General features: G+C 40.9%; 2 protein-coding genes across 3 annotated transcripts; both read right to left on the bottom strand.

Annotated features, from left to right (window-relative positions):
- Positions 1 to 4,516: 4,516 nt before the first annotated feature.
- On the bottom strand, positions 4,517 to 20,765 carry LOC119487365 (vesicular glutamate transporter 2.1-like). Of its 2 annotated transcripts, none has more exons than XM_037768197.1 (12): positions 20,002 to 20,765; positions 18,015 to 18,270; positions 16,170 to 16,288; positions 15,179 to 15,293; positions 14,117 to 14,204; positions 13,834 to 13,920; positions 12,439 to 12,581; positions 12,203 to 12,352; positions 8,740 to 8,872; positions 8,538 to 8,648; positions 8,316 to 8,443; positions 4,517 to 6,281 (listed from the first exon to the last, which is right to left on the bottom strand). In XM_037768197.1, exons 1-12 carry the CDS (start codon positions 20,091 to 20,093, stop codon positions 5,952 to 5,954), a joined length of 1,752 nt encoding a protein of 583 aa, XP_037624125.1. In that variant the 5' UTR covers positions 20,094 to 20,765; the 3' UTR covers positions 4,517 to 5,951. The 2 variants fall into 2 exon arrangements, with proteins under 2 accessions (XP_037624125.1, XP_037624126.1); XM_037768198.1 differs by lacking the exon at positions 20,002 to 20,765 and adding an exon at positions 19,636 to 19,735.
- Positions 20,766 to 24,143: 3,378 nt separating this feature from the next.
- Positions 24,144 to 25,400, bottom strand: LOC119487377 (P2Y purinoceptor 4-like). Its single transcript, XM_037768220.1, has one exon. The coding sequence runs from the start codon at positions 25,251 to 25,253 to the stop codon at positions 24,222 to 24,224; it is 1,032 nt and encodes a 343-aa protein (XP_037624148.1). The 5' UTR covers positions 25,254 to 25,400; the 3' UTR covers positions 24,144 to 24,221.
- Between the last annotated feature and the right edge of the window lie 164 nt (positions 25,401 to 25,564).

Below are 25,564 nucleotides of genomic sequence, written 5' to 3'. Positions count from 1 at the left end.
CTCTGCACACCTGTGTCCCTGCTGATCAGTGGCCACCATCATCAGGCATGCACCGAGGAATGATGCTTTCATTTCAAGATGGATGGAAGTGGGGTGTTTCTACTGAGTCATATGAAACGCTGCAGCTTTTTGAAGAACAGGATGAAAGAAGCTCACATCGTCCTCTCCAGGACATCCCATAAAAACTGCACTGTCAGACGCTCCAGTGGGGTGCTGTGGTTGCAGAAACACTACTGTATTTTTGCACATAAGAAAAAAAGGGAGGGGGTTGTAGGAAAGAGCCAGAACAAAAGAAAGTAGAGCTGCAACGATTAATAGAAAAATAATCATTAGATGTTGCCCTAAAAGAGAGTAAGTTGTGGCTTTAAGCAGTGAAATATTTTCCCCTTATTATCTGCAGATTCATCACCATCATTTGATCCAGATTCCAAAGCAAAACGCTGTCAGCAATGAGAATATCGTGTAAAATCTTATCAGCCTCTCATCCTTTGTCTGTGAGATACGAGCATGATACGAGCATGTTGCAGAGAGGAGGGTATGAAGCTGTCAACGTAATGTGATATGGGGGAGGGGAACTGGAAAGACTTGTGATAGATTACCTCACATGCAACTGTAGGAAGCCAGTTCTGTGGAGGAAAAAACAATTGGACGTAGCAATCTGCCTCCTCTTCCTCTGATTGTGGATTCTCACTGCACATATGGCGGGTCTGAAATATACGGCATCACTGTTTCCCCGCCTCAGTAGTGGTGCTAATAAATGTTTCATTGCACAGATGAAAATACAAACAGTTCTTGCTGCTTTTGGGAGCTAAACAAGATGGAGATGTTTCTCAGTGGACTCCATTTGCATATCACAAAAGGGAGGGCTTTTTCTTTCCAAACTGATCATCTTAAGCAGGAGCTCTTATGAAAAAATCATGATTCGGAAATCCTTTTGTAAAAATATCAATCTTTTAAAAAATATTTGCACATGTGTGGCAGTGGGTGGAGAACAGAGACGTGTAACATGTCTGGTGACTGATTTGGGCTGCCAAGATCTCCATTAATAAAGCAATTAGCAAGGGAGGAGAAGGAGGCGTTCATAAATTCAATTGCCCCGAGGTGGTGTAATGTCATGCACGAGGGTGCCATAAAACAATAATTACTGCTATACTGCTTTGAAATTTGGGGGTTGTAATTACTTGATCTTTTTGCATACGAGGGAGTTGAATTTTAGAGTGTAAGTTAAAGGATATTCAGGCTTCGCTGTGTACATATTGGACTGCAGACAAGAGAGGAGAGAAGGGATCAGGAGGATAATTGCATGCAGGCTGAGTCCCGGGGGAGGAGTGCAACCCCGTCATCAAACACTCATTCTGGCTCGGCCTCATCCCATTACGGTCCCCCAGGAGCCAAACTGCACCTGCCCCTCAGACTCACAACTACTCAATCCCCCTTCACTCGCCCTCACCGTTACACAAACAAGCACCAGCAAAATCACAATGAGTCTGCGATGCTGCAAAAACAACAGAGGGTGGAGGTTGTGGAGACAGCTGAGAGAATCCCCACCTATGAATGAAAATGTCGACACCACACAGATTTTGCCCAATTACCGCGCGGCCCAGCGGGCGCGTCACCGAGAGCAACAGCCATGACCTCCCCGGCTGGTTAGGCTTGAGAAAACATGTTCCACGCGGCTGGTGACACAATTGTGTTTTCTGTCAAATTAACATGTGCACCGAGAGGCAGGCGGTGGTGCTGGTGGTGGTGGTGGTGGTGAGCGTTAATGGTTTCCTCAGCCGGGCAGATAATCGGCGGAGAAACTGAGATTTATTGTAATTGCTGCCGCTGCTGTGTTGCAGACATGGAGCTGCTTCCTGTGATCGAAGCATCAGTCAACACAGAGCAAGAGTACAGTGCACATTAAATTGATTCAGACTGTCCATCATGTGCATAAAACCGATGGTCAACACGTTAACCCCCACCCCCACAAACTGCATGCCTGTCTATCATTTCTTCTCCGTAGAGAGGGGAGATGTAGAGGCTTCATTTGCAAGACGCTGCAGAGATTTTTCCTAATTATATTCACCCTGCATGGCCTACCGTCAGAGGAAGGTATAGAAACCTCCTACCAGTTGGTCACATCATGCGTAATGAGGACATTCAAGAAGCTGGTCAATTCTCTAATGATGGACTGCTCCATATGACTCATTCCCACCTGCAGAGGCTGAATCACGCTCTTTGATTCATCCAGACTCGTACACACCATCGAGCCCTTCCCGCTGTAAGGAGAAGCTCTGAGTGATGCACGTGGACAGATAGATGGACGGACGCCATGTTTTCCTGAATTATTTACCACCTCGTCATTGAGGTGGCTGCAGTTTATCGGCCTGCAGAGCGGCGTGTTTGACACACTGCTGAGCAGAGCAGAGGTGCCACAGAAGGTGATATCACCTTTCTTTTTCCCTCTGTACACCTCTGACTCAGATTTATCGGTGAGTCATGAGACCTCCGTCAGTCCTCTCACGACTCCCTGAAGGTGCATGGGGTTCAGGGTTTGGAGCTGTATATACAATTTAACAATTTTGCACACGCTTTTCATGTGTGCAAACCAACATACAATATCCTCTGTACATATGGGATCCACTATAAAATATACACTGATATTATTATTATTATTATGCACTACATATTTTATTGCATTTTCAATATTATTCTATTTTGACATAGATTGTAGCTTTGTTATTGCCTTATTTTACTGACTTTATCAGGTAAGGTTAATAGGTAGAAATGACCATCCGATTCTATTTTCTTAACCCATTTGAACCCAAAGACTATATTTAGTGTGATAAGGGAAAACAACACAACATTTGTTCTGATTGGTCACTCAAAAGTCTTGAAATTTGGTGGTTTAGTTTGGCACGCCCTCAAACAAAGCTAGTTAGAGTGGAGCTGGAGCGGAGTCTGAAGAGTTTGGTTTCAGTTGACCAGTCACAACAGAGTGATTTCAAATGTGGGCACAAATGGGTTCTTTCTTTTTATAATAATTTTTTTGGTCAAATGAATATTTTTTTAGCCCGACTGCCTGAATGCAATTATTAAAACCTAAACAAACGCATCTTAACATTTCAAATAATAAATACTGTTACTAATTTTCATTGGATGGCGTCATCACAGAACAAAGTTGCATGGAACTAATGCTGCATTCATGTTTCACCTTGTAAAGTCAGTATTTTCAGCTGCGCATTCAACCTTTGCATTTATGTCTAATGGTCTCTTGTAACATTGATAATGTAGGAATCGAACCTCATTTTGCAGCTGCGCTCATTGTAAGTTTCATCAAGTATTTGATTAAAATGTAAATTAACTGTCTACATAATGTAATGAGCATTGATGTCTTATGTGTTTTATATTTTCATTGTTTTTCTGGCAAACATGAATTACTAATAACTAGGAAATAATTACAAAGGTAGCACAACCTTTCCTGTCACCAGCATTTATTCTGAATTTCATTAGAAGCATTTTTTGTTTTAAAAGTCCAATACGCTCTGGAGTTAAACAGTATTGATTTGTTACGATTTAATGCAGGAACCGGGTCAATAATATGTTGCATGTAATACTGTTGACCTCAGTTGTGTAGAGGAGAACACACTGAGGAAACAGCCAAACATAATACTCCACATTACATCCTCACAATGTGTTTTGCTTTACATTTATGCCTCTGATATTTCTTTTTACAATTCAGAGAAGTGTGAGATGCTGCTGAGAGGTTTAATAGGTTTCATCACACGTTTGTGCACCTACATGACACATCTTCATCTACACTGCATATTAAAGTCAGGACTCTTTGGGAAGGCAGACAATGATCCTGGTTTTGTGGGGATGTAAACTTCAGTAATAGCATTAACATTGCTGTTTTCCTTTTACCAATTACCTAGCTACAGAGTCCAATACTCTCCCCTGGACTCCGGAGACCTCGGTCATTGATCTACTAATGAGAAACGTGGGGAGAATTGGAGATGCACCACACTGATTGGAGCAGGTGGATAACTGGTTAGATAGTCTGGCTCCAGTCTCTGAGGACCACTAACCTTCAGATACACAGCTGAATGTACTACAGTACATCACATCAACACTGAATATGGGCAAGGATCTGAAGATTCAATACGTATCACGATACAGGGGTTACGATTCAATATATCGTGATATATTGCGATACTGTAAGCAAAGCAATATATTGGGATTTTTTAAAATCTAATCTTTGGAAAACTGTCATAGTATAAAGAACACCATATGTATAAAATCTTATTAAAAAAAGTTTGAAACATTTATTCATACACTGAGAGGGCGCATCTCTTTGCAAATGAAATAAAGTACTGACTGAGGTCATCATTGCATGTAAACTATTAATTAAAAATGTATAGTGTTTTTGAGAATCAATACAGTATCACACACATAATATTGCGATATTCGTTATTTTCTTACACCCCTAATCGACCCACAAGATGAAAAGATGAAGAAGAATGACAAAAGCATGACTTTTTTTTTTTTTTTTATAAAATGATATGAGTATTTTTTATAACACTTTTTGACATCAACATACCTCTTCATTAAACACAATATTAGAAGCCATAAAATCACATTTATCTGTTTTACATAAACTTCAGGCACAAAGCCGTAAATAGCATCTTTTGGTCATCTTAAACATTCTTAAATATTCATATATTTTAAACATCCTTGCAGGTTTCATACAGCAAAATGAAGAAAAAGTGTTCAAATAGCAAATAAAGTCAGGTGGAAGAGCCATCTATTATTAACTCATGTGGTCCACTCAAACGTGACGATATCAAAGTGTCAACAAAGTACTTTTTGGTGACAATGAGAACAACCGAGAAACACCAAAGAGATCACAACAACCTGGTTGTTCACACACATTACTGCATTCCTCGCTGTCAAAATGCAACATGTCCTGCATCATGAGCACTAAAGCTGGATTCTCCAGACACTAGTAATTTGTTAAAAACACACACCTTAATGTTGAGCATCACATGACTCCAAAACAATTACAGTTAGATACGGCAAGCCAGTGTTACATTACAGAACAGAACGTGATGGGTGGCGGCTGGTACACAGAATTTATTGCAGTGCACACCAAACATCAATAAACAATGTCTTTTGAGCAGTCGCCTTCAAAACTTTTTTTTTTTGATTTGTCTCACATCACGACTGGCACCTGATTATGAAAGTTCATTTCAATTATTTATTATGGCAGATATCTAAGAGAACAAAGCAAGTGAGCCGAATGAGGACTATCAATGACGTGTGAGGCGGCTGCATCTGAAACATTGATCTGAGCAAATTCATGCAAACAAACACACACTAAAACTCTACGGTTCAACTTCACTCACGCTATTTTTGTCTTATAGTGTATTACAGGCCTCGCTCAGGAAGAAGGAGGCCTTTTTTGCAAGCAGACATCTCCCTGAAAAGGTTACTGTCCATGAAAAATATGGCCTTTTATATTAATGTTAACACAGATCAACGACCCAAAATCCACAATAGTCTCACAGAAACAGTATACAGGTATATATACAGTACATAAAACACATTTGAGAAACAGAATCTTGATTTAGAATACTTTTATATAGTTTCAGTGCAATCAGAGTGGTATTTCAGAGAAAGACCCTATATGATGGTCAACTGCAGTGTCATCTGGCTCATGTTGTTCAAGTAGATTGATGAGGTTTTGGGTGCCTAGAAGAAGTACAACATAGGCCTGCAGTTCTCTTTGCTCTCTCTATAGTGAAGCCCTACAGTAGATGTGATGAGAGACATGTGAGAGTCTAATGAGGATTGTTCTGCATTGCAATTAACTATTTCTTTACATTGGCTTTTTGAAACGGTTTTACTCTAACACACAGAATGGATTTAAATATCTAAGATAATGTTGTGCAATCCGTGATGGAGAGTTTTTAAGAGTAGCCGCGCTCAGAGTAAATCTTTCCGGCCGGTTCCTGTACATACTCCTCCGTCTTGTCCCAGTCCTGAACCCAACCTCCGTTGAGCTGCGCGGTGGCCCCATAGCTCTTAGCCGGACCGCCCATCGCGCCGTAACCCTGCGTGATGTCACCCGTCTCTTCGGCCAGCTCGTCCTCATCGATGAAGCCGCACTTCTCATCGCTGGTTTCTTCGGGGTCGGCCCATGGCTGCTTCTCCCCAGACGCAAAGATCCCATAAAACACCACTCCCCCGTAATGCACCATGGAAGCAATGAGGAAGACATACTGCCACTCTTCTCGTGTCTAGAGACAGAAAACAGTTGCAGCCAGGCTGAGTCACGTCTTTAAGGCCCTGATGATGTTACCATGTGTTCCTAAGTGTTCTGCCAAAGCTCCCACAACTTTGGTTTCACGTGAAAGATTCCTGTATTTGCGTTTGTGTCTGTGCTCTTCCCACTGGTTTGAAGTGGACAAAGGTGATGTCATGCATCTCTGTGTACCAATCAGGATTTAGCACCAGTTGAATTCAATCTATTGACAGTTGTGGGGTTGATTACTCATGTTGCTAGGCCAACATCAATCAAATATGATCAAACTACACCCACTCATTCCTGATCAAGGGACTATATTTCTGGGGTTCCGGTGTAGCCAGTGGATATCCTGGCCAAGACTTCCTTTTCTGTGCGCTCCTGATTGTTTACAGTTTGATTACCAACTTGAGATACGAGACTGAAGTTGGAGTGTAGAGACGACGTCTACGTCTGAAACGATTTTTTCACATGTAGCCAGTTTGCAAGCTAATTCTAAACCAATAAAAAGCTAAATTATCGTCAGATGATAGCCGATGGGAGACTGCATTTCAGACAATGCGTTCTGCCTCTTTTGCTCTCCACACGGACTGTTTACCGGCATTCAACCATAGACTGTATATAAGAATTGGACGTAGTCACCGTGACGTCACCCATTGGTTTGTGGACTGCTGTTTTGAAGCCTCCAGTTCGGCATTTTGGCCGTCACCATCTTCTTTTTTTGCAAACAGACATTACACGAGAGGGTGGAGCTAAGTACAACTGATCGCTGAATAAGACATTTTCAGGCAACCAAAAATGTTAATATTGACTTTCATGAACTGAAAACACACTGTGAAAATTGTAAGTCGATAACACGGACAACTCCCAGACCAGACAACGCCGTGGTAGCGACCTGTCAATCACAAGGTAGCCACGCCCTAAAGCATACCTTGCTTTATGGTCTATTTGACTCTAAATGGGATCATAATTTACTAAATGAACATCATGCTGTATTGAAGAAGACTTTAAACTAGTGATTGAGACCATAAACTCATGTTTACAATGTTTACTGAGGTAATAAATCAAGTGAGAAGTAGGCTCATATCCTCATAGACTTATATACAATCTGACTTCTTTTTGCAACCAGAGGAGTCGCACCCTGCTGGCTATTAGAAAGAATGCAAGTTTAAGGCACTTCAGCATTGGCTTCACTTCCTCAGACCCGGAGGTTGCCCACTGTATTCAACCAAAGCCTGCTTGAACGTGATTGGTCAATACTACTTGGATTACAAACTGAAACCAGAATGCTTCCGATGCCAAAATCTTGTCCTGTTTCCTATATACACTACATGTGAATGCAGATTCTGTTTATAGAAATTAAGTCCTGATGAAGCTGAGCTTTTGAGTGTTAAAGACAGTGAAATGAAAAAAAACATTTGGGCAAGATCTAATCCTGTGTCCCTGTGTTGATTGTTCATTTATCTAATTACATGCTAAATATATGTAAGCTATTTTATATATAAAAAAAAAATATATATATATATATATCTTCCTGTAAAACTGTAAAGACTCATCTTGAATTTTGGGGCAGTTCCTCACATTTATCTAGTCAAATGTGATTTGTAGCAACTAGCTAACCCCGCCCATTATATAAAAATCGCACTTGACCATTAGCTTGTGGATAGCCAGCCCGTTCTCATTCCAGGGAGTGAAATACCCCGACACTTTGTCACGTTTGATACCGCCGCACAAGGCACCCTTTAGCGCCGAGACACACTGGGCTTTCCATTGACTACAATGTGAACCCATTCACGGCAACAGTAAACGTATAGAGAGTATGGTGACGTAGTTTAAAGAGCGAGTAGACACACACGGGGCAGGCGGGAGGGGAGGTGGACGGTTCCCACACCGCAGGGTTTTCATCCAGAAGGCCGCTGTTTGTTGCACATTTAGTTTTGAATATTTCATATTATAGAGAAATACTCAAGATTTAAAAGTTTGTATCTGCATCAACATTCCCATCGCTGTATGAGTAGAAATGACTCACCTTGTTCTTTGTCATGGCTCCCACTATTAGAGGGCAGACCATCCCTGACAGGGTCCCCACCCCGTTGGATATACCCATGAGGATGCTGGCATAGCGAGGAGCGATGTCTAGATGGTTGACATTGAAACCTGCAGCACAAAGAGTGAATATTCTCAGTTCTGTGCTGTTTTTTTTTAATAACACAAAAGATTTTGAACTAGAACTCATTGTTCTGAGACTCACCTGATATTGCAAATCCACTAAAACCCACCGCCAGAACTAAGAAAGAGATGGCCACGCCCTTACTGTGAGAATAACCAACCACTAACAGGAAAGTGGCCTCCATACCAAACCCTAAAAACAAGAAGAAGAAGAGGGTTAACTAATGAGGAATACTTCTATAACGTCATGGGAACAGACAGAGAGATGATTATCAAAGCCTCACCTCCACAGTTCATGATTTTCCGGACCATAGTGGTGGACATGATGTTGTGAGTCCGCAGGTAGTCGGCTAACTGGCCTCCTAAGGGCACGATGATGGTCATGACCAAGTGAGGGAGCGCCGACACTATTCCAACCTGAGAAACCATCAAACACTTGTCTGAAGAAAATGTGACAACTACAAAGAAACTGTCAAAACAAAAGTGATTCTTCTTCTTCTACTCTCAGATCCAATCTGTGCTTTTCAACCTCTGACTGCAGCTTCACATCTGAGCAATAATTCACCTGCAGCAATCACAGCAGCATCCTGAAGCTGAACTATAACAGCTTGATTCATGCTTCACACTCTCCAGGGAGGACATTTCACGATTAACTGGAATCTTTGTCTGATACATTCACTCATGGACAGCACGATCAGAAAAGTATCAATAAACCACAGCACTTTCAAAAGCAAATATTGCAAAATTGCCCCGTTTATAACACACTTTGTTTCAAAATCAGTGTGTTCAAATCTATTTTCTTAAACCAAGTGGAAAATGATGCCAAAGTAGTAAGATTATTCCTAGGGGACATATCATAAAAAACTCACTTCAGTGTTTGTGCACATACATTTGGGTATCTGGAGTGCCAACCGACCCACAAACTGTGGAATAAGACAACCCAGTCGGTTTTCTGTTGTTCTTCAGACTTCTGAAGTTGAGCCTGGTGCTTGAAATGTTACAGCAATAGAAATCCTTCTAACGGGAGCTATTTGGTGTGCTGATCTATCTGTTTTAAATCTGCTATACAGTATTTCTTTGATCCAGCACTCGGACACTGGATGTGCATGTCTTTCTTTCCGTTTTTTACTGCCTAGATCAGAAAACATGTGATTTGCAGGCTCATTAGAATATATCGCCCACAGCTTGAGAACGACTTTACAAAGGTGCATCATATTTTTTTCACAAGCCAATGAGAGCAAACTGGGCTTTTTCAGGAGGGATCTTAAAGAGACAGGTGCTAAAAAGGAGCATTTCAGACAGAGGATTGATACAGGTATATTCAGACAGACAGTATGAGAAAATAAAGTGTTCTTTGAACATTAAAGCATGTGAACATGTTCTAGTAGAAACCCAAAATACAAGTATGAAACCTGGAAATGAGCATGATATGTCTGCTTTAAATGTTTTGTTAAAGGGCTCGATGAAATCATTTTAACTTTGTTAAATTTAGGTAATGATTCCCATGACATATTTCATGTTGTATCATCATAAATCCATTCATCTGACTGAAACAGAATGGGTATTTTTTTGAAGTTGAGGCAAACCATTTAAGAGAGTTAAGCAAACTATTTAACTTGTAAAAGGTCAGCCACTTCGCCATATGGACTTAACTCATCACTAACCCTCACAGTCTAACCACATTTCCTCGTCAAACGAGAGTCTGTTGCCCCTGTCTGCATCAGGCAACAGGAACTCAAAGAAAAGAGTCTTTACTCATGTTTTGTGCAGGAAAGGCAAACTGATAATCACAGAACAAAAACCAAGAAACCAACAAAGATTGAGCTGAAAACCAAGACTTAAATACAAACTAATCAGACGAGAGGATGACGTGCAGGTGGAGAGATGGGCGGAGAAGCTCAGGTGAGGGGAATGAGGTGATGAGGCAGGAGAACAGGCAGGGAGCTGATTGGTCTTTGGATATGGGGTATAACACATGCGCAGTGTAATTGGAGCAGCTGTTGTGCATTGTGATTGGCTCAATTTTGGTGAGTGCAGACCAGATTTTACTGCACATGTGTTGAACCCCAAAGATATGACGTACAACGGAGTATTAGGGCCACATTGAAAAAAAATAAATAAATCTTTGATTTCGAGAATAAAGTTATAGGTTTACGAGAAAAAAAGTTGTAATATTATGAGAATAAAGTCATAAGTTTAAGAGAAAAAAGTGGTTGTATTATGAGAATAAAGTCATAATATTATAAAGGTATAATTTTACGTGTTCATTTAGAGGGGAAATAAATGAGGAACGTGGAGCATCTTGTGAAGTTATACTTTAGTACAGGTTTCACAAATAACAAAATACTTAATCTTTTGGCACATCAGCACCACATTATCATAAGTATCAGGGCCTTGAAAAGATTGTGCAAGAAACTGCATTTATTCCGAAGAAAGAACCACACAGGTCTGGGAGAAAATGCCTCTTTTGTGGAGGAAGAAATTACTTTATTCTCCTAAAGTTATGACTTTATTCTCGTAATATTATGACTTTTTCGTAAAGTTATGACTTTATTCTCATAATATTACAACTTTTTTTTCTAGAAATAGCATGATTTTATTCTCATTAAATTACGACTTTTTTCTTTAATATTCTGACTCTATTCTCGAAATCTCCAATTTTTTTTCTCTCAATGTGGCCCTAATACTCCGTCGTAATGATGCGTTGATGATGCATGACCTCTCCTCTTTCCACATCCCAGTAGAGGAAAAACACAGCACAGAAAACCCAAAACACAGAAAACAGTTCGGTCCAGTCGACAAAAAGTCTGAGAGCGTCTGGACACAGTGCCAGACTGTGACAACCCCAGTGCATGCTGGGAGGTTTCCTAACTAAGCTCATGCAAACTATTAATTTTAGTTTGATTCTAATAACAAGTTTTAAACCTTTTGATCAGTAGAAGTTTTGAACACAACATTGACATTTCATCACCTTTTAAGTTGATATGATGAACTTGATAGTAAACAGTTGCTTATTTACACATCCAGCAGTTAAAGAGCAACATTATCGTTTATTTGGAGTTGGGTTTCTGGCCACTTGATGAATCATTCTCTTTTAGCTCTGTTTTTGTTCTCCACCAACTGCTGAGGGAAATATCTATCTATTTGCTGCGAAATGCTCCACTATGTTCACCAGCTACCAGCTGTTGAGCAGGTAGTGTACATTAAGTTTTCAGAGCTTTTTTTCTGAAAACAGCTGCCTGCTGCGGCTGAAAACAATGGAGAGCGGTGAAAGTGAACCGAAACAGTAAAGTTCTGGTCCAAACAGCGTATTAATGAGCTGAAACTCACTATAAAGCTCCGTAAAGCTGAGGGGAGCAGCATATTCTGGTGATAATTCTCTGTAGCTTCATCACTACGAGTGACCCCTTTCACATTATCACATTGTTTTCACAAATATAGAATATTGATTTTAGGTGCTTTAATTTAAATCCATATCAGGAATAACACTTTTGTCAAAATCTAAAATTAAAATGATTAGAGCTCAAGAATAAATGAATTTCAGACAAAATGAATGAATAACAGCATTGTTATACTTTTCAGTGCAGAATAAGACCGATCATATTAGTATCATTCATAGTATGAGTATTCATTTGCATTTTACACAAATTGAACTGCACTGAACTTGAGCAATTCATATCTGAGAAAATCTTGTAATCCTGAACATTAGATCACATGATGTGAAAGACGCCAGAGGGATTTACTTACCTTGCTGATTTCAAAGCCAAACACTTCTTCAAAGTATGCAGGCTGGCTGATGAGCAGCAGATAAAAGGTCCAGCTCCTGCAGAAGTTGGCCACGATGATTGCATAGACGGGCATGGAGGTGAAGAACTTCCTCCAGGGGGTCCCGAATTTCTGTTAAAACAATCAGAGAATCAGCTGGATGTCTACAGCACGGTGTCCTGGTGTTACTTATCAATGGATACAGACTGAGAACTCACTTCCATTGCACTTATCAGCGCGGCACTTTCACCAATGCTCTCCTCGATGTAACGGCGCTCCTCATCAGTGATGGTCGGGTGCTCTGCTGGGCTCTCGTAGGACACAAGGACCCAGAACAAGTACCATAATATCCCGAAGCATCCTGAACAGATCAGCACAGAACCAAACACCTCAGTCATTACAAACTCCTGCTGTGCAGCCAAACGTTGCTCAGACACACAGACGTTTTATTTTGTATTATTCGAGTGGAGATCCCAAAGTTTTTCAAAGATACCAAATACGTCTGAATTTTGTGAAAATGTGTATAAAATTATGCAAAATCTACAATATTTCCATTTGATAGAATAAGAATAGAACTTGATCACCCTACTAAGGTGTGCAACTTCAGGGATAACAACTAGTCCTATATAGAAGAAATATGTGCAGCCATAACAAACACAGTGTACACACTCAGTACAAACATCATATAACAGCTTCAATGATGAGCTGGAACAAGCTGACATATAGTATGTGATGCTGTCAGCGAGGAATAAGATGTTTTTTCTAACTTTAATGATACTTAAGAGGAATTAAAAGGGTCAAACTGTATGTTAAAGATAGACAGGATGTAACTGACAGTATGTGTGACCACATGTGGCTGCAAAAACTGACTCAGTATTATCAGTTACACAGCAATATCTGTCTAACGTTTGCTAACATTAGCCACCATAAGCTACTGGTCATACCAGACCATGTGCGGCTGTAGCAGTAAAACTCCTGAATGTATTGATTTGACATAGGGTGCATTTTATAGCTTGTGAACTCAACTTTTCATTTGTAAGACAGACCTCTTTTTGTTGTTTCTTCTTTTAAAGAGGACCTATTATGCTTATTTTCAGGTGCATAATTGTATTTCGGGTTTCTACTAGAACATGTTAATGTTCAACAAATGCTTTATTTGTTGAAGCGTTTGTTCCCCCCGAAAAGCCCAGTCTGATTTGATTGGTCAGCTGGTCCACTCCGTTGTGATTGGTCAACTGAACCAAACTCTTCGGACTCCGCTCCAGCTCCGCTCTAACTAGCTTTGTTTGAGGGCGTGCCAAACTAGCCGCTAAGCAGGTATTATACAAATGTGTCACTTGGTGATATCACCACGTTACAGAAGAAAAGGCGGTACTTCAATCAAGGCATTTCAGGCAGTTCAGGAGCAGTGTTTCTGTGGGGGAGAGTAACTCCCTTTGTCATGGACTTTGGGCTTTGTAACTTTGCAGACCTTTTACATGCACAAAAAAACTATATAACACACTAAAGGAAAGAGAAAAAAGCACAAAAGCATAATAGAGCCTCTTTAAAAGTGACATATAGTCTCCCTTTAAGGTGTTAAAATTAAATCAACTCATTACAGCAACACTCACCATACACATAGAAGACAGAGGGCCACCCAGTGTACTGGACCAGGATCCCGGCCAGAGGCATCGCTATCACTGCACCAGCGTACGATCCTGAACAGGACACAATATTATGACCAGGCAGAATTTGATCCGGCTGCTTATTGAGAGTGCTCTGTTGTCCCAGTGTTTAGTGACAAACACACATTTCAGGAGCAATATTTTGTACATTTTAGTGTATGAAGTAATATGACGATAGAGTCGAAATGAGTAAATCACAGAAACGTGACTGTGCGTGTAGATTTTGTACCACAGAAGGAGATGGTTGCCAGACGACTTCTCTCCAGCGGTGGAGCCCATTTACTCCAGATCCCGTGGCAGGCTGGGTAAGTCACTCCCTGCACGGTGACAAATGACATTTACAGTCACAGTCTGAACACACAAGAATCATTTTCCATTAACTTAATTATGTTTTTTCTCTCAATCTGAGGCAAATAATCATCCGGTATCAACACATTTTAAATCTATTTTTCCACTTTCAGTCAGTAGAATTTACATAATTTAACTGATTCGGCCTGATTGACGTAGTCTGTTCTCATTTGCCAAAAACACACAAGACAAATTGTAGTTAATAGCAAACAAACTGACGTGCATTGCAGCTGACCTTTCTAATAGAGACTAATGGGATAGGTGTGAGTCAGGCTGGCTACCACTTCATGAGAACAAAACTGAATTGCTCCCATTAAATCTTCATTACACACTAAGTGGCATACAATCAACTATTGATAGACACAAATTGCTGGGGCTTGCAGTGGGAGACACCCTGAAATGCTAATGTTTAATTTGCAGTAATAAGTCGATGGGTGCTGGACGCAGGCGGCTCGCCATCTCGATGGTCATGAGCTGCTATTGAAACGACAGCATGCGGCAAAACAAAATCACAAAAGAGGATGACCTTCAGTCTAATAATAGCGTCTCTCTCTCTCTGAAATCTTTTCTTTTCTGTTGAGCTGTGGGGGCCGCCCGTATCAAGTGGGTTTTATCTCTTTTGTTCTGTGTGTTTCTATGTGAACATGGAGCTGTTTTGGCCAGGTAAACCAACATACATAAGCCCTGCAGGGGCTTGTTTTCTGTGTGTGGACTAATCTGATAATTGTATACAGTATAATGAATGGATCCTCTCCATAATGGGCTTCATTTTCCAGTGCAGATTCAAATAGAAAGCCAGTGAGAACAAGAGGATTTCTGGGTCAAATACAGAATGTCAGGACTGTTTCATTAGGGGTTGAGTTTAGCTCACGACTGATAATGAGGCATCATTTTTGAGTCTTTTTAAAGGTCAGGATCTGATGTGCAAACCGTGCATCCGTACCTCAACCAGCCCTTGTAATATCCTCACAAAGATGACACATCCGTAGTGCGTCCGGGCGGCAGAGGGAATGAACATGTTCAGGGTGGATGTCAGCACGATGGCAGCACCGAAAACTCTGGATAAACAGCGGATCAAATGTCATGAATATTATCAAAACAAGATCATCTCACTCAAAACGAGATAGCTGTATTGATTCAAGCACTTTAACAAGATTAAAACATCAGATAAGTACTAAAATATCCATAAAATGTTGTAATTCTTTACTACACTGGAAGAATAAACACTGATAAGGAAGATATCCTAATTGGATGCCACACACACAAACACACACACACAAACACACACACACACACACAACAGGCAGTTATTCAGTTTCCAGGCGGTGTGTGTTTGCAGCAGAAGGCCTCAGTGGGCTCAGCTGACTTGGCATGATGAAGCTCTTCAAAGAGTTGCATCTTATTTAGGCTCCATTTCCCTCATGAGAAATCTAACAAACATGGATGTACAAGGACTTTCACTGCAACCTTATCCTACTTTGGTTGCTTTTTATAGCATCATCACTACTAGTTACATTTACATGATTTTCTAATAGGGATTTTACAGTTTTGTTGTTATAATTTGGTTTTCTACATATTTGTTGCTCTGTTCCCTTTGTCTAATTGTAGGTGAAATAATGTGATTATAGAGGCAGGATTGGAATCATACTACAATCATTATTTCCCACTGCAGCAGGGCTTTGGCTGGTGTGGTTGCCATGCCTCTGAACATAAAGGATTAGACACGGTGGTCCCATGGGAGCTCATTAACATGAGGAGGCACGCCCGGTGGGCATCAGCCAAATCCCCAGTTTATCTGCTGTAAGGTCAGGCTGCTTTCTTCAAACCACCAAACCGACAGCCAAATATTACACCTACATTTACATTATAAATTAAAAATAGAAATATATTTCCACACCCACGCTGTAGTTGTATTAACAGAAATGATCATTTACCTGTTTGCAGCCAGTCTTGAGCAGATCCACCCTCCTGGTATCTGAGTGACTATGTAGCCCCAGAAGAAGGAGCCATGAATCATCCCTACGGTCTCTGGGTCCCAGTTGAATAACGCTTTCTTTCAGACAAAAAATAAAGACACATTTTAATTCCTTTTCCAAACATTTTAAATAAGAGTAACAAGATGAAATCATTAAAGGTAGGGGGGATGCGTGTGGAAGTGACTGGGATCATTCCTTTATGTGTATAAGGCAACATCAGGCTTGACTTAAACATTGCTTTCCTAACTTTGTAAAACAAAATGTGACCAATAAATATATAGATATCAATTTATTTAATTGTATTATTTAAACATATTACATTTTTTATTATTAAAATAATAAATTGTACACCAGCAACGGGAAGTACAAGTGTAAACCTTTTTAATGCAGCAGCAAATTGGTCAAAACTTAAACAGGAATTAAAATTATAGTATATAATGTATATAAAATCCGGTCCGGTATTGGCTAAAGTGGATTAATGAACAGGCTGGCCTGGGCTGCATCCTATAGGGGCCCCATTTTTGCAAAGACCCCGGATTGGCCAGATTATTTTTAATTATTTAAATTTACTTCAGAGACAAAAAGAACAACCTTTACCCCTATTGGCCCATAACAAACATCTTAAAAAATTAAGCAGCTGATTCGTCACTGCTACTGGACAGAATAGCGGCAATATAGAAAGAACACCGCGGGACCAAGATCTACTAAAGAAAATCTCAAAATTGCTATAGATATTTCAAGGCTTATAGAGTAACGGCTGTCTCAATGTGTGTGCTCTCTGAGTGTGTACCTGTGGGCTGTGTTATATTCCTAGCACACTTTTACACATGGCATGATGAGAAGGGGGCCCCACACACAGAGTAGCCCTGGGGCCCCCGACCACCTTAATCCGCCACTGAGCTGTGCAATATGCTGCCTTCCGCTGTGTAATTGTCTGAAATATATTAATTATGTCTTTTATTAAATGTTTTTGAGAGTTACAAGTTCTTTTAACATGGTCATGGAGCATATATACTGTATATTTGTATTCTGGGGGTATCGTTCCTATGCAGAGGGTAGTTTAGTTGATTTATTGACTACACTGAGGGCGTTATATATTTTAATAATTTATTTATTTATTGTGTTGAGTTGAATGTGATTCTTATTTTGTACTGTAATTACCTTGTGCCTTTTCTACCTTTTTTTCTTTTCTTAAAGCTGACTCGATGTAAACTGCTCAGAATTCCAATGTACTTATAGGTGCAATTGGCAAATAAAACTCTTCAATCTTGAATCTTGAATCTTGAGTATCTGTGCATCTATAAAAGGTGTAATCAAAATGCTTCTTTTGTAAGTGTGAAATACTGTCAGTGGATATCAGAAAGAGCTATTTTATTTTATGCTTTTACACCTTTACTGTGACACCATACAGTGGGTAATTAAAGCAACATAATAATCATGTTTTTTTTAAGAAAATTACAAATAAAAATAAAGTATTTGCTTCTTCTTACTAAAACAGGCACATCTCAATAAATACAATTTAAATATATATATTTAAATATATATATTTATATATATATATATATATAAATTTTATATATATATATATATATATATATTTTATATATATATATACATTTTATATATATATATATAAATTTTATATATATATATATATATATATATATATATATATATATATATATATATATATATAAGGCTCTCCAGATGTGTGAGTGTGGCCCTCATCACTTATTAAACACATGGGGGGGCTCGTGGGGGGCTCGTGAGGGGCGGGGCTTTCACAGGGTTTTAAGGGTTTACCTGTGTGATGATGATCTTGCCGTCTCGATGGATCGTGCTGTTATTGACCATGCTGACGATGGCCACACCCAAGTTACACCGGATGCCGAAGGAGATGCAGAAGCCGAGGCCGCTCAGCATGGCGATGATGTATCTGCGCGGAGCTCCGAAGCAGGTGCAGTCACACAGCGGCGTCTTCCTCTCCTGGCCCTCAGACGGTCTGCCATCCTCCGTCAGCTCGATGGCCTCACCTGGCTGCTGACGCTTCTCCAGCCTCCTGCAGCGGACACCATCATATATACTCTTTTTTATTTTAGGTTAAATTTAATGTCGATACATGGATGTATTAAATCAGAAAGCTGCATTTTAAGGAGCGACTATCAGTGGGAAATATGAGATTTTCTGCACACAAAAAAAACTCATGTATTTATTCTAAGGCTCTTTATTATAGGGGAATTATGTTGCATCTTTTTTAAAAAAACAAAAAAAACAACAGCAAACACTGGTACAGCTCAGATCAAAAAAGAAATGTGTATAGGAGGTCATATAGGAAATAGTCCATAGTGCAGGGAAGTCACAGGATGTATGAGTTCATGCTCAAGAGACTCCTTGTGAGATAATGGAAGAGAGATCAGGTCCAATATAATTCAGATATATTATTATAAATATTGTGGAACTGATCTACTTTGGCATGTAGAATATTTGTGAGATATTCCAAAGGGACCATCTCAAATATGACTTTTCGCCAGCCTTGAACAGAGATGTTGCATCCTTTCTTTATGCTCCCTCAACGACAGGCCTTGATAATGTCTTTTATTTTTTAATTTCCCTTAAAACCCTTTTTTAGTTAAAGTCAATCTACCTTTTTTTTCGTTTCCTGCTGAAATAAATATAAATATATCTAAAAGACAGACATAACGAGAGAAAGAATTACCTTCATATACCGCATTGCAGCAATATCAGCAGCATCGTTGTTTACACTTCATTTTTTAATTATGGCTCTCATAAATGTGTTGCGCATTTTAATTTTGGCTTTCACTTCAAATTCGTGCAAAGACAAAATGTAAGGTTCATTTAAAAAAAAAAAAACGAAGCTTTGCAATGTGAAGGCCTCATCCAGTGAAATAACAGGCCTGCTATACAGCTGAAATCAAACCAACAATTTTTTTTTCCTTGCATAGCTTTGAGTCACGTTTCTGTGTTGCAGCTTTGGAATCAAGTTCAACTATTGAAAGACATTTTAAGGAGCTAAAAAATAAATAGATGAACATTTGTGTCTGCACCATTTAATCTACAATAGGTGTATTTTATAAAAAGATACGTTTTTGTGTAAAAATTCGTTTTTGTTCGGCCTCATATTCAACTATAAGCCATTTTTATTATCAGCATTAACAAATAATTCAATGTTATACACAAAACACTGCTCCTCTATGCAGCTACTCTGATTTTTAAATTGTATCACTTTCCCTTTTTACTACATTTCAATTAGGTTTCTTCTGACAGTATAAAGAATAAAGGAAGTCAATTGATATGAAGTCCATCGATCTTGCATTAATACAGATGGATACATGAGGTAATAGATATCCTCCGACCTTGTGTCACGACTCGCTCTGTTTCATTAATTATTAAAAAAAACACCCACAGCAGCTGGTGGAGGGGATCATCCTCCAGGGAAATATCTGATCCTTAAATATTCGAGCCACACGACTCTCTGCTTTCAGCATCCTGTCAAAACCAAAGCAAATTCCTAGTGTATACCTCTTACACCTGGTAATAAACACCATTCTGATTCTGATTCTGATTCTAATTCTGATTCTGATTCTAATTCTGTCCGTGATTCATCTCATAAAGAGCAGATTTACCTCTTCATTTCAATGTAATTCAGGAAAAAAAAAAAAAAAAAGCACATTTAAAGCCATGTTTTATGTGTGATCTGGATTTGTTCTATTTTTTTATTTCTCATAACAGATATAATTAAAAAGACGTGCAGAAATGTGGGATTTCTTACTTGTAAATCTTCCCGAGGGCCTTTCCTGCGATCTGTTTGATCCCCTCCTTGGCGCTGCTGGTAGGAGCAGCTTTCTCCATGCCAGGCTCCATTTCCAAATTTATCTTTCACAATTTCTATTATACTATAACAAATGGTGCTTTAATGAGCATATTGTTAAGATATTTTAATCCAAATAATCTGTCTTTTAAAAGCAGAAAACAAAACGTGTCGATGATGATGTCCTGGTAAAGATGAGGCAGTAAAATGGTGTGTTCAGTCAGACAGACAGAGCTGGTTCCACAGTCACACAACAGCAGTCCAATAAGTCCGCTTCTGCCTTGCGCAATGTTAATCCATGCGGTGCCATCTTTAAGATCCGGGCGGCGATTAGAAAACAGCAACACGAGGAAATAGAAGATTTGTTTTTTTAGGAGCGTATTCTTTGAGAAATATAGAGGTGGAGGGAAAAAAAAAGGTGTAAATGTGTAGCCGGTGCAGGTCAGTGGAGCTCCAGTCTGATCTGAGATGAGGATCTCCGGTGAGGCGGTTCCAGCTCGCAGCTCCTCTACTCCTCTACCTGTCAGCAGCTCCTCCCTCTCTCATCTCCTCTCCTCTAATTCAATTATTCATCTGTTAAACAGCAACAACTGACAATTGCATAAACCTCTCTCCTTCACTTATATGTAACTGAATAAAAAGGGGATTTCAGGATGAGCTCCGACCATCTATAAATCACATCATCTGCAGCAGCACAAAGCATTGATCCTCCTCCTCTCTCCTCTCTCCCCTCCTCTCTCCTCTCCTCTCTCCTCTCTTCTCCTCTCTCCCCTCCTCTCTCCTCTCCTCTCTCCTCTCTTCTCCTCTCTCCTCTCCTCTCTTCTTCTCCCCTCTCCTCTCCTCTCCTCTCCTCTCTCCTCTCCTCTCTCCTCTCTCCTCTCCTCTCTCCTCTCCTCTCTCCTCTCTCCTCTCCTATCTCATCTCTCCTCTCCTCTCTCCTCTCTCCTCTCCTCTCTCATCTCTCCTCTCCTCTCCTCTCCTCTCTCCTCTCACCTCTCTCCTCTCCATCTCTCCTCTCCTCTCTCCTCTCCTCTCTCCATCTCTCCTCTCCTCTTTCCTCTCTCCCCTCTCTCCTCTCTACTCTCCTCTCTCCTCCCTCCTCTTCCTCTCTCCTCTCTCCTCCCTCCTCCATCCTCTCTCCTCTCCATCTCTCATCTCTCATCTCTCCATCTCTCCTCTCCTCTCTCCTCTCCTCTCTCCATCTCTCCTCTCCTCTTCTCTCCCCTCTCTCCTCTCTACTCTCCTCTCTCCATCTCTCCTCTCCTCTCTACTCTCCTCTCCTCTCCCCTCTCTCCTCTCTCCTCTCTCCTCTCTCCTCCCTCCTCCCTCCTCTCTCCTCTCCATCTCTCATTTCTCATCTCTCCTCTCTCCTCTCTCCTCTCTCCTCTCCTCTCTCCTCTCCATATCTCCTCTCTCCTCTCTCCTCTCTCCTCTCTCCTCCCTCCACATCTGTTGATTCCGCCCTTTCACTTTGACCTGCTGCGCTCACACACACTGTTTAAACTACATTTATAGATTTGTTTTCACTAAAATTGAATAAACTGAGGATTATAATAGTCTTTTTTTTCACTGAATAAAAAAAGAGAGACATGCTATTCACACACATGTGGAACCAGAAGTACAGTACGCAGCCAACCACACAGAGGCAGTGTTGCGTAAGAAAGTTACCAAACTGATAAGAGATTAAACCTGCAGCAGCAGGCAGAATGTTTTTGGCATCATTGGGCAAAACATTTCCATAATAACTTTTCAGCATATTGTAATTCAAGTGTTCTGAGAGAAAACTAGACATCTGCTCCTCCTCATGGCTCTGTTTTCAGGCTTTAGAAAATCTAGGTCGTGACGGGAGACTTTGACCAATCACAGGTCATTTCAGAGAGAGAGAGAGAGAGCGTTACTATTGGCTGTGCTCCAGCTGGTGGGCGGTCCTCGGTATTTCCTCAACTGATCTCAACATGGCTGCCGGGTCACAAACTTTCTCATTTTACAGCTAAACAGTACACTACAAGATGTTTCTGAAAACATTTGAGGAGAGAAATAGACATTACAGTAACAGAATATTGATTCATATTTGATCAGCGCTGCCTAGTTTGACCGTTTGATCGGAGTTCGCGAGTGATTGACAGCTGCTCAGAGACGGCAAGGCTCCAGCTCGGCTCTGATTGGTTGTTTTCCTCCGGTCTGTGAGATCTTGCAGATGCCGTTAGGAGTACTGGAGGACACAGAGGCACATGATTTTATTCGGATTACCTGTCTCATGCACTACTGTCAGGATATAATGACCGTTTTTTTAAAATAACTTTTAAATCATATTTGCTCCATTTCTACGCACTGTAGCTTTAAAGCTGTCAGAGCTGATCTAGAGTCTGCCATCCAGCTGCCGTCTCTGAGCAGCTGTCAATCACTCGCAAACTCCGCTCAAACGCTCAAACTAGGCAGCACTGATCAAATATGAATCGATATTCTGTTACTGTAATGCCTATTTCTTACCTTAAATGTTTTCAGAAACATCTTGTACTGTTTAGCTGTAAAATGAGAATGTTTGTGACCCATTGAGATCAGTTGAGGAAATGCCAAGCACCGCCCACCAGCCGGAGCACAGCCAATAGGAACACTCTCTCTCTGAAATGACCTGTGATTGGCAAAAGTTTCCTGTCAGGGGCTAGACTATTTAAAGCCTGAAAACAGAGCCATGAGGAGGTGCAGAAGTCTAGCTTTCTCTCAGAACACTTGAATTTCAATATGCTGAAAGGTTATTATGGAATTTTTGCCCAATTATGCCAAAAATATACTGCCTACTGCAGGTCTAAGGGGAGACACCCAATAGGGTAAAAAAATAACTAATAGATATCACCATGAAAATTCCCCAGTTGAGTACTTACATTAAGGCAACTATTTTTTGTATTACAAGTTTTCTGAAAATGTATGTTTAAATTTACAAATGAGGCATTATCATATCAAATATATGCTCATTTGCATACATTTCCAGAACATAAATCTGAACATTAGATAAAGCCAGGTTCAAAATTATTGTTTCATTTTATTGACATATTAGAGTCAACGATCTATATATATATATATATATATATATATATACTGTATATCTGGCTATGAATGGTGTATGAACAAACCCCTCAGTACTATAGACCGGAATAAAACTGGAGAGTTTGGTGGATGTAAGTGCTACTGAAATGGAGATTTCTGGCTCAGAGTCTGAGAAAAAACTAATTTTGAGAAAACAACCTTTAAAGGGGCTTTATAATCAGAAATTGCTTGTTAACAGTGACACCTGTGGCCATTAAGTCAACGACAGTCAACGTCCTGTTGCTCGTACTTGTTCTTGCACTACGTTATTATGGAATTTTTGTCCAATGATGCCAAAAACTTTTTGCCTCGAAGCTTTAAATGAGATAAAGGAGACTGGACACCATTGTTATATACAGTGTATTTATCTTATTCACAATCAAAGAAAACGTGATTAAACAAAAGACATAGAAATGTTTTCTATACAGTTTCATGACACAAAGAACATTACATGTCTATACAGCTCATCATTGGGATCCTCCAGCAGGTGCAACAGCAGGAGGCAGCGCACCACACAGGTGTGACAGTAGACATCCCCTGCCTCTTCCTCACCGTCATCCGGGTCCTCTTATGAATCAATATTCTATTACTGTAATGCCTATTTCTCTCCTCAAATGTTTTCCGGAACATATTTTAGTGTACTGTTTAGCTCTAAAATGAGAAAGTTTGTGACCCGGCAGCCATGTTGAGATCAGTTGAGGAAATACCAAGCACCACCCACCAGCCGGAGCACAGCCAATAGGAACACTCTCTTTGAAATTACCTGTGATTGTCAAAGGTTTCCCTTCATGGGCTAGATTATTTAAAGCTTGAAAACAGAGTTATGAGGAGGAGCAGAAGTCTAGTTTTCTCTCAGAACACTTGAATTACAATATGCTGAAAGGTTATTATGGATTTTTTGCCCAATGATGCCAACAACTTTTGGCCTACTGAGGCTTTAAATGAGATAAAGGAGACTGGACACCATTGTTATATACAGTGTATTTATATACTTATTGACAATCAAAGAAAATGTGATTAAACAAAAGACATACAAATGTTTTTTCTATACAGTTTCATGATGTTTGACACAAAGAACATGACATGTCTCCAGCTCATCATTGGGCTCCTCCAGCAGGTGCAGCAGGTGGAGGCAGCGCGCACACAGGTGTGACAGTAGACATCCCCTGCGTCTTCCTCACCGACATCCGGGTCCTCTTGGATATCATCATCGAGGCCACCCTTGTGTACACTGGACACTGTGAGAACAAGACAGAAAAAGCGCCGTGAAACTCCCTCCTGAACTGTCGGCCCATGAAGCAGCTGAAGAGCGGGTTGACGCAGGTGATGAGGCTGCAGAGGGACATCTCCAGGGCGAAGGCCAGGTCAGCCTGGCGCCAGGAGGCCGGGCTGTCCGGGTACACCGCCCGCATCACGATGGCCACGTTTCTGCTCAGGTGGTATGGCAGGTAGAAGAGGGCGAAGAACACCAGCGCTGCACTCAGCACCGTCCGGAGCCGCCTCTGCTGCGGGTCCGGGCGGCAGAGCCTGTGACGCAGCTCTGTGACGCTCCGGAGGCCGCAGTAGCAGATGGAGAGCAGCGGGAAGAGGAAGCCCACGGTGGAGCAGAAGAGGGAGAAAGGCAGGCTCTCCGTGGTGTCACTCAGCAGGATGTACAGAGTGCAGACAGTGCGGTTGCTCTCTGGGCAAGTCTGGATCAGAGTCATGCTTGCAACAGGTATACTGAGGACCAGAGTGGCCACCCAGATAGTAACGCACAGGAGACAAGTCTGTCTGCGCCCTAGCAGCACCAGAGAACGCAGAGGGTGAACGATGGCCACGTAGCGGTCCACGCTGATGCAGGTGACGAAGAAGATGCTGAGGTAGAAGTAGTTGTGGTAGAACATCCTCACGACCATGCAGAGCGGCAGGCCCAGCTTCCAGTAGAGCTGGTTTAGGTGGTAGTTGATGAGGAAAGGAAGGGCGAGGAGCCACGAGGTGTCAGCCAGGGTCAGGTTGAAGAGGAACACGGTGCTGCGGGTCCAGCGGCGCAGGCGGTGGAAGAAGACCCAGAGGGAGAGCAGGTTGAGGGGCAGCCCGAGGAGCAGCACCGCCAGGAAGAAGGAGGGCATCACGTAGAGCTGCACCATGGGTAGACCTTGATGTGGGTCCAGGTCGCAGAAGGCTTCCTCTGGCTGGATGGAGTTTAACAGTGCAGATCTATTACAAGAGTTTCTCTTTTAAAGCTTCATTTAAAGGGACTGTTTGTAAGAATCAGAAGTGCTTGTTAACATGGACACCTGTGGTCGTTAAGTCAACGAAAGTCAGCGTCCGGTTTGCGCTTGCTCGCTCTAAATATACCTGAACGAGCATCGCTCAAAACAGTGAAGAACACACGTCAGCTAAAACCACAATATCACTCTATATTTCACCTGCTTGGCAGTAATGTTAGCTGACCAGA

The sequence above is a fragment of the Sebastes umbrosus genome, chromosome 4 (genome assembly GCF_015220745.1).
Source record: "Sebastes umbrosus isolate fSebUmb1 chromosome 4, fSebUmb1.pri, whole genome shotgun sequence".
NCBI classification, from domain to species: domain Eukaryota; kingdom Metazoa; phylum Chordata; class Actinopteri; order Perciformes; family Sebastidae; genus Sebastes; species Sebastes umbrosus.
Note: the sequence above shows the minus strand (reverse complement) of the source record. Positions and strands in the feature narration are given on the sequence as shown.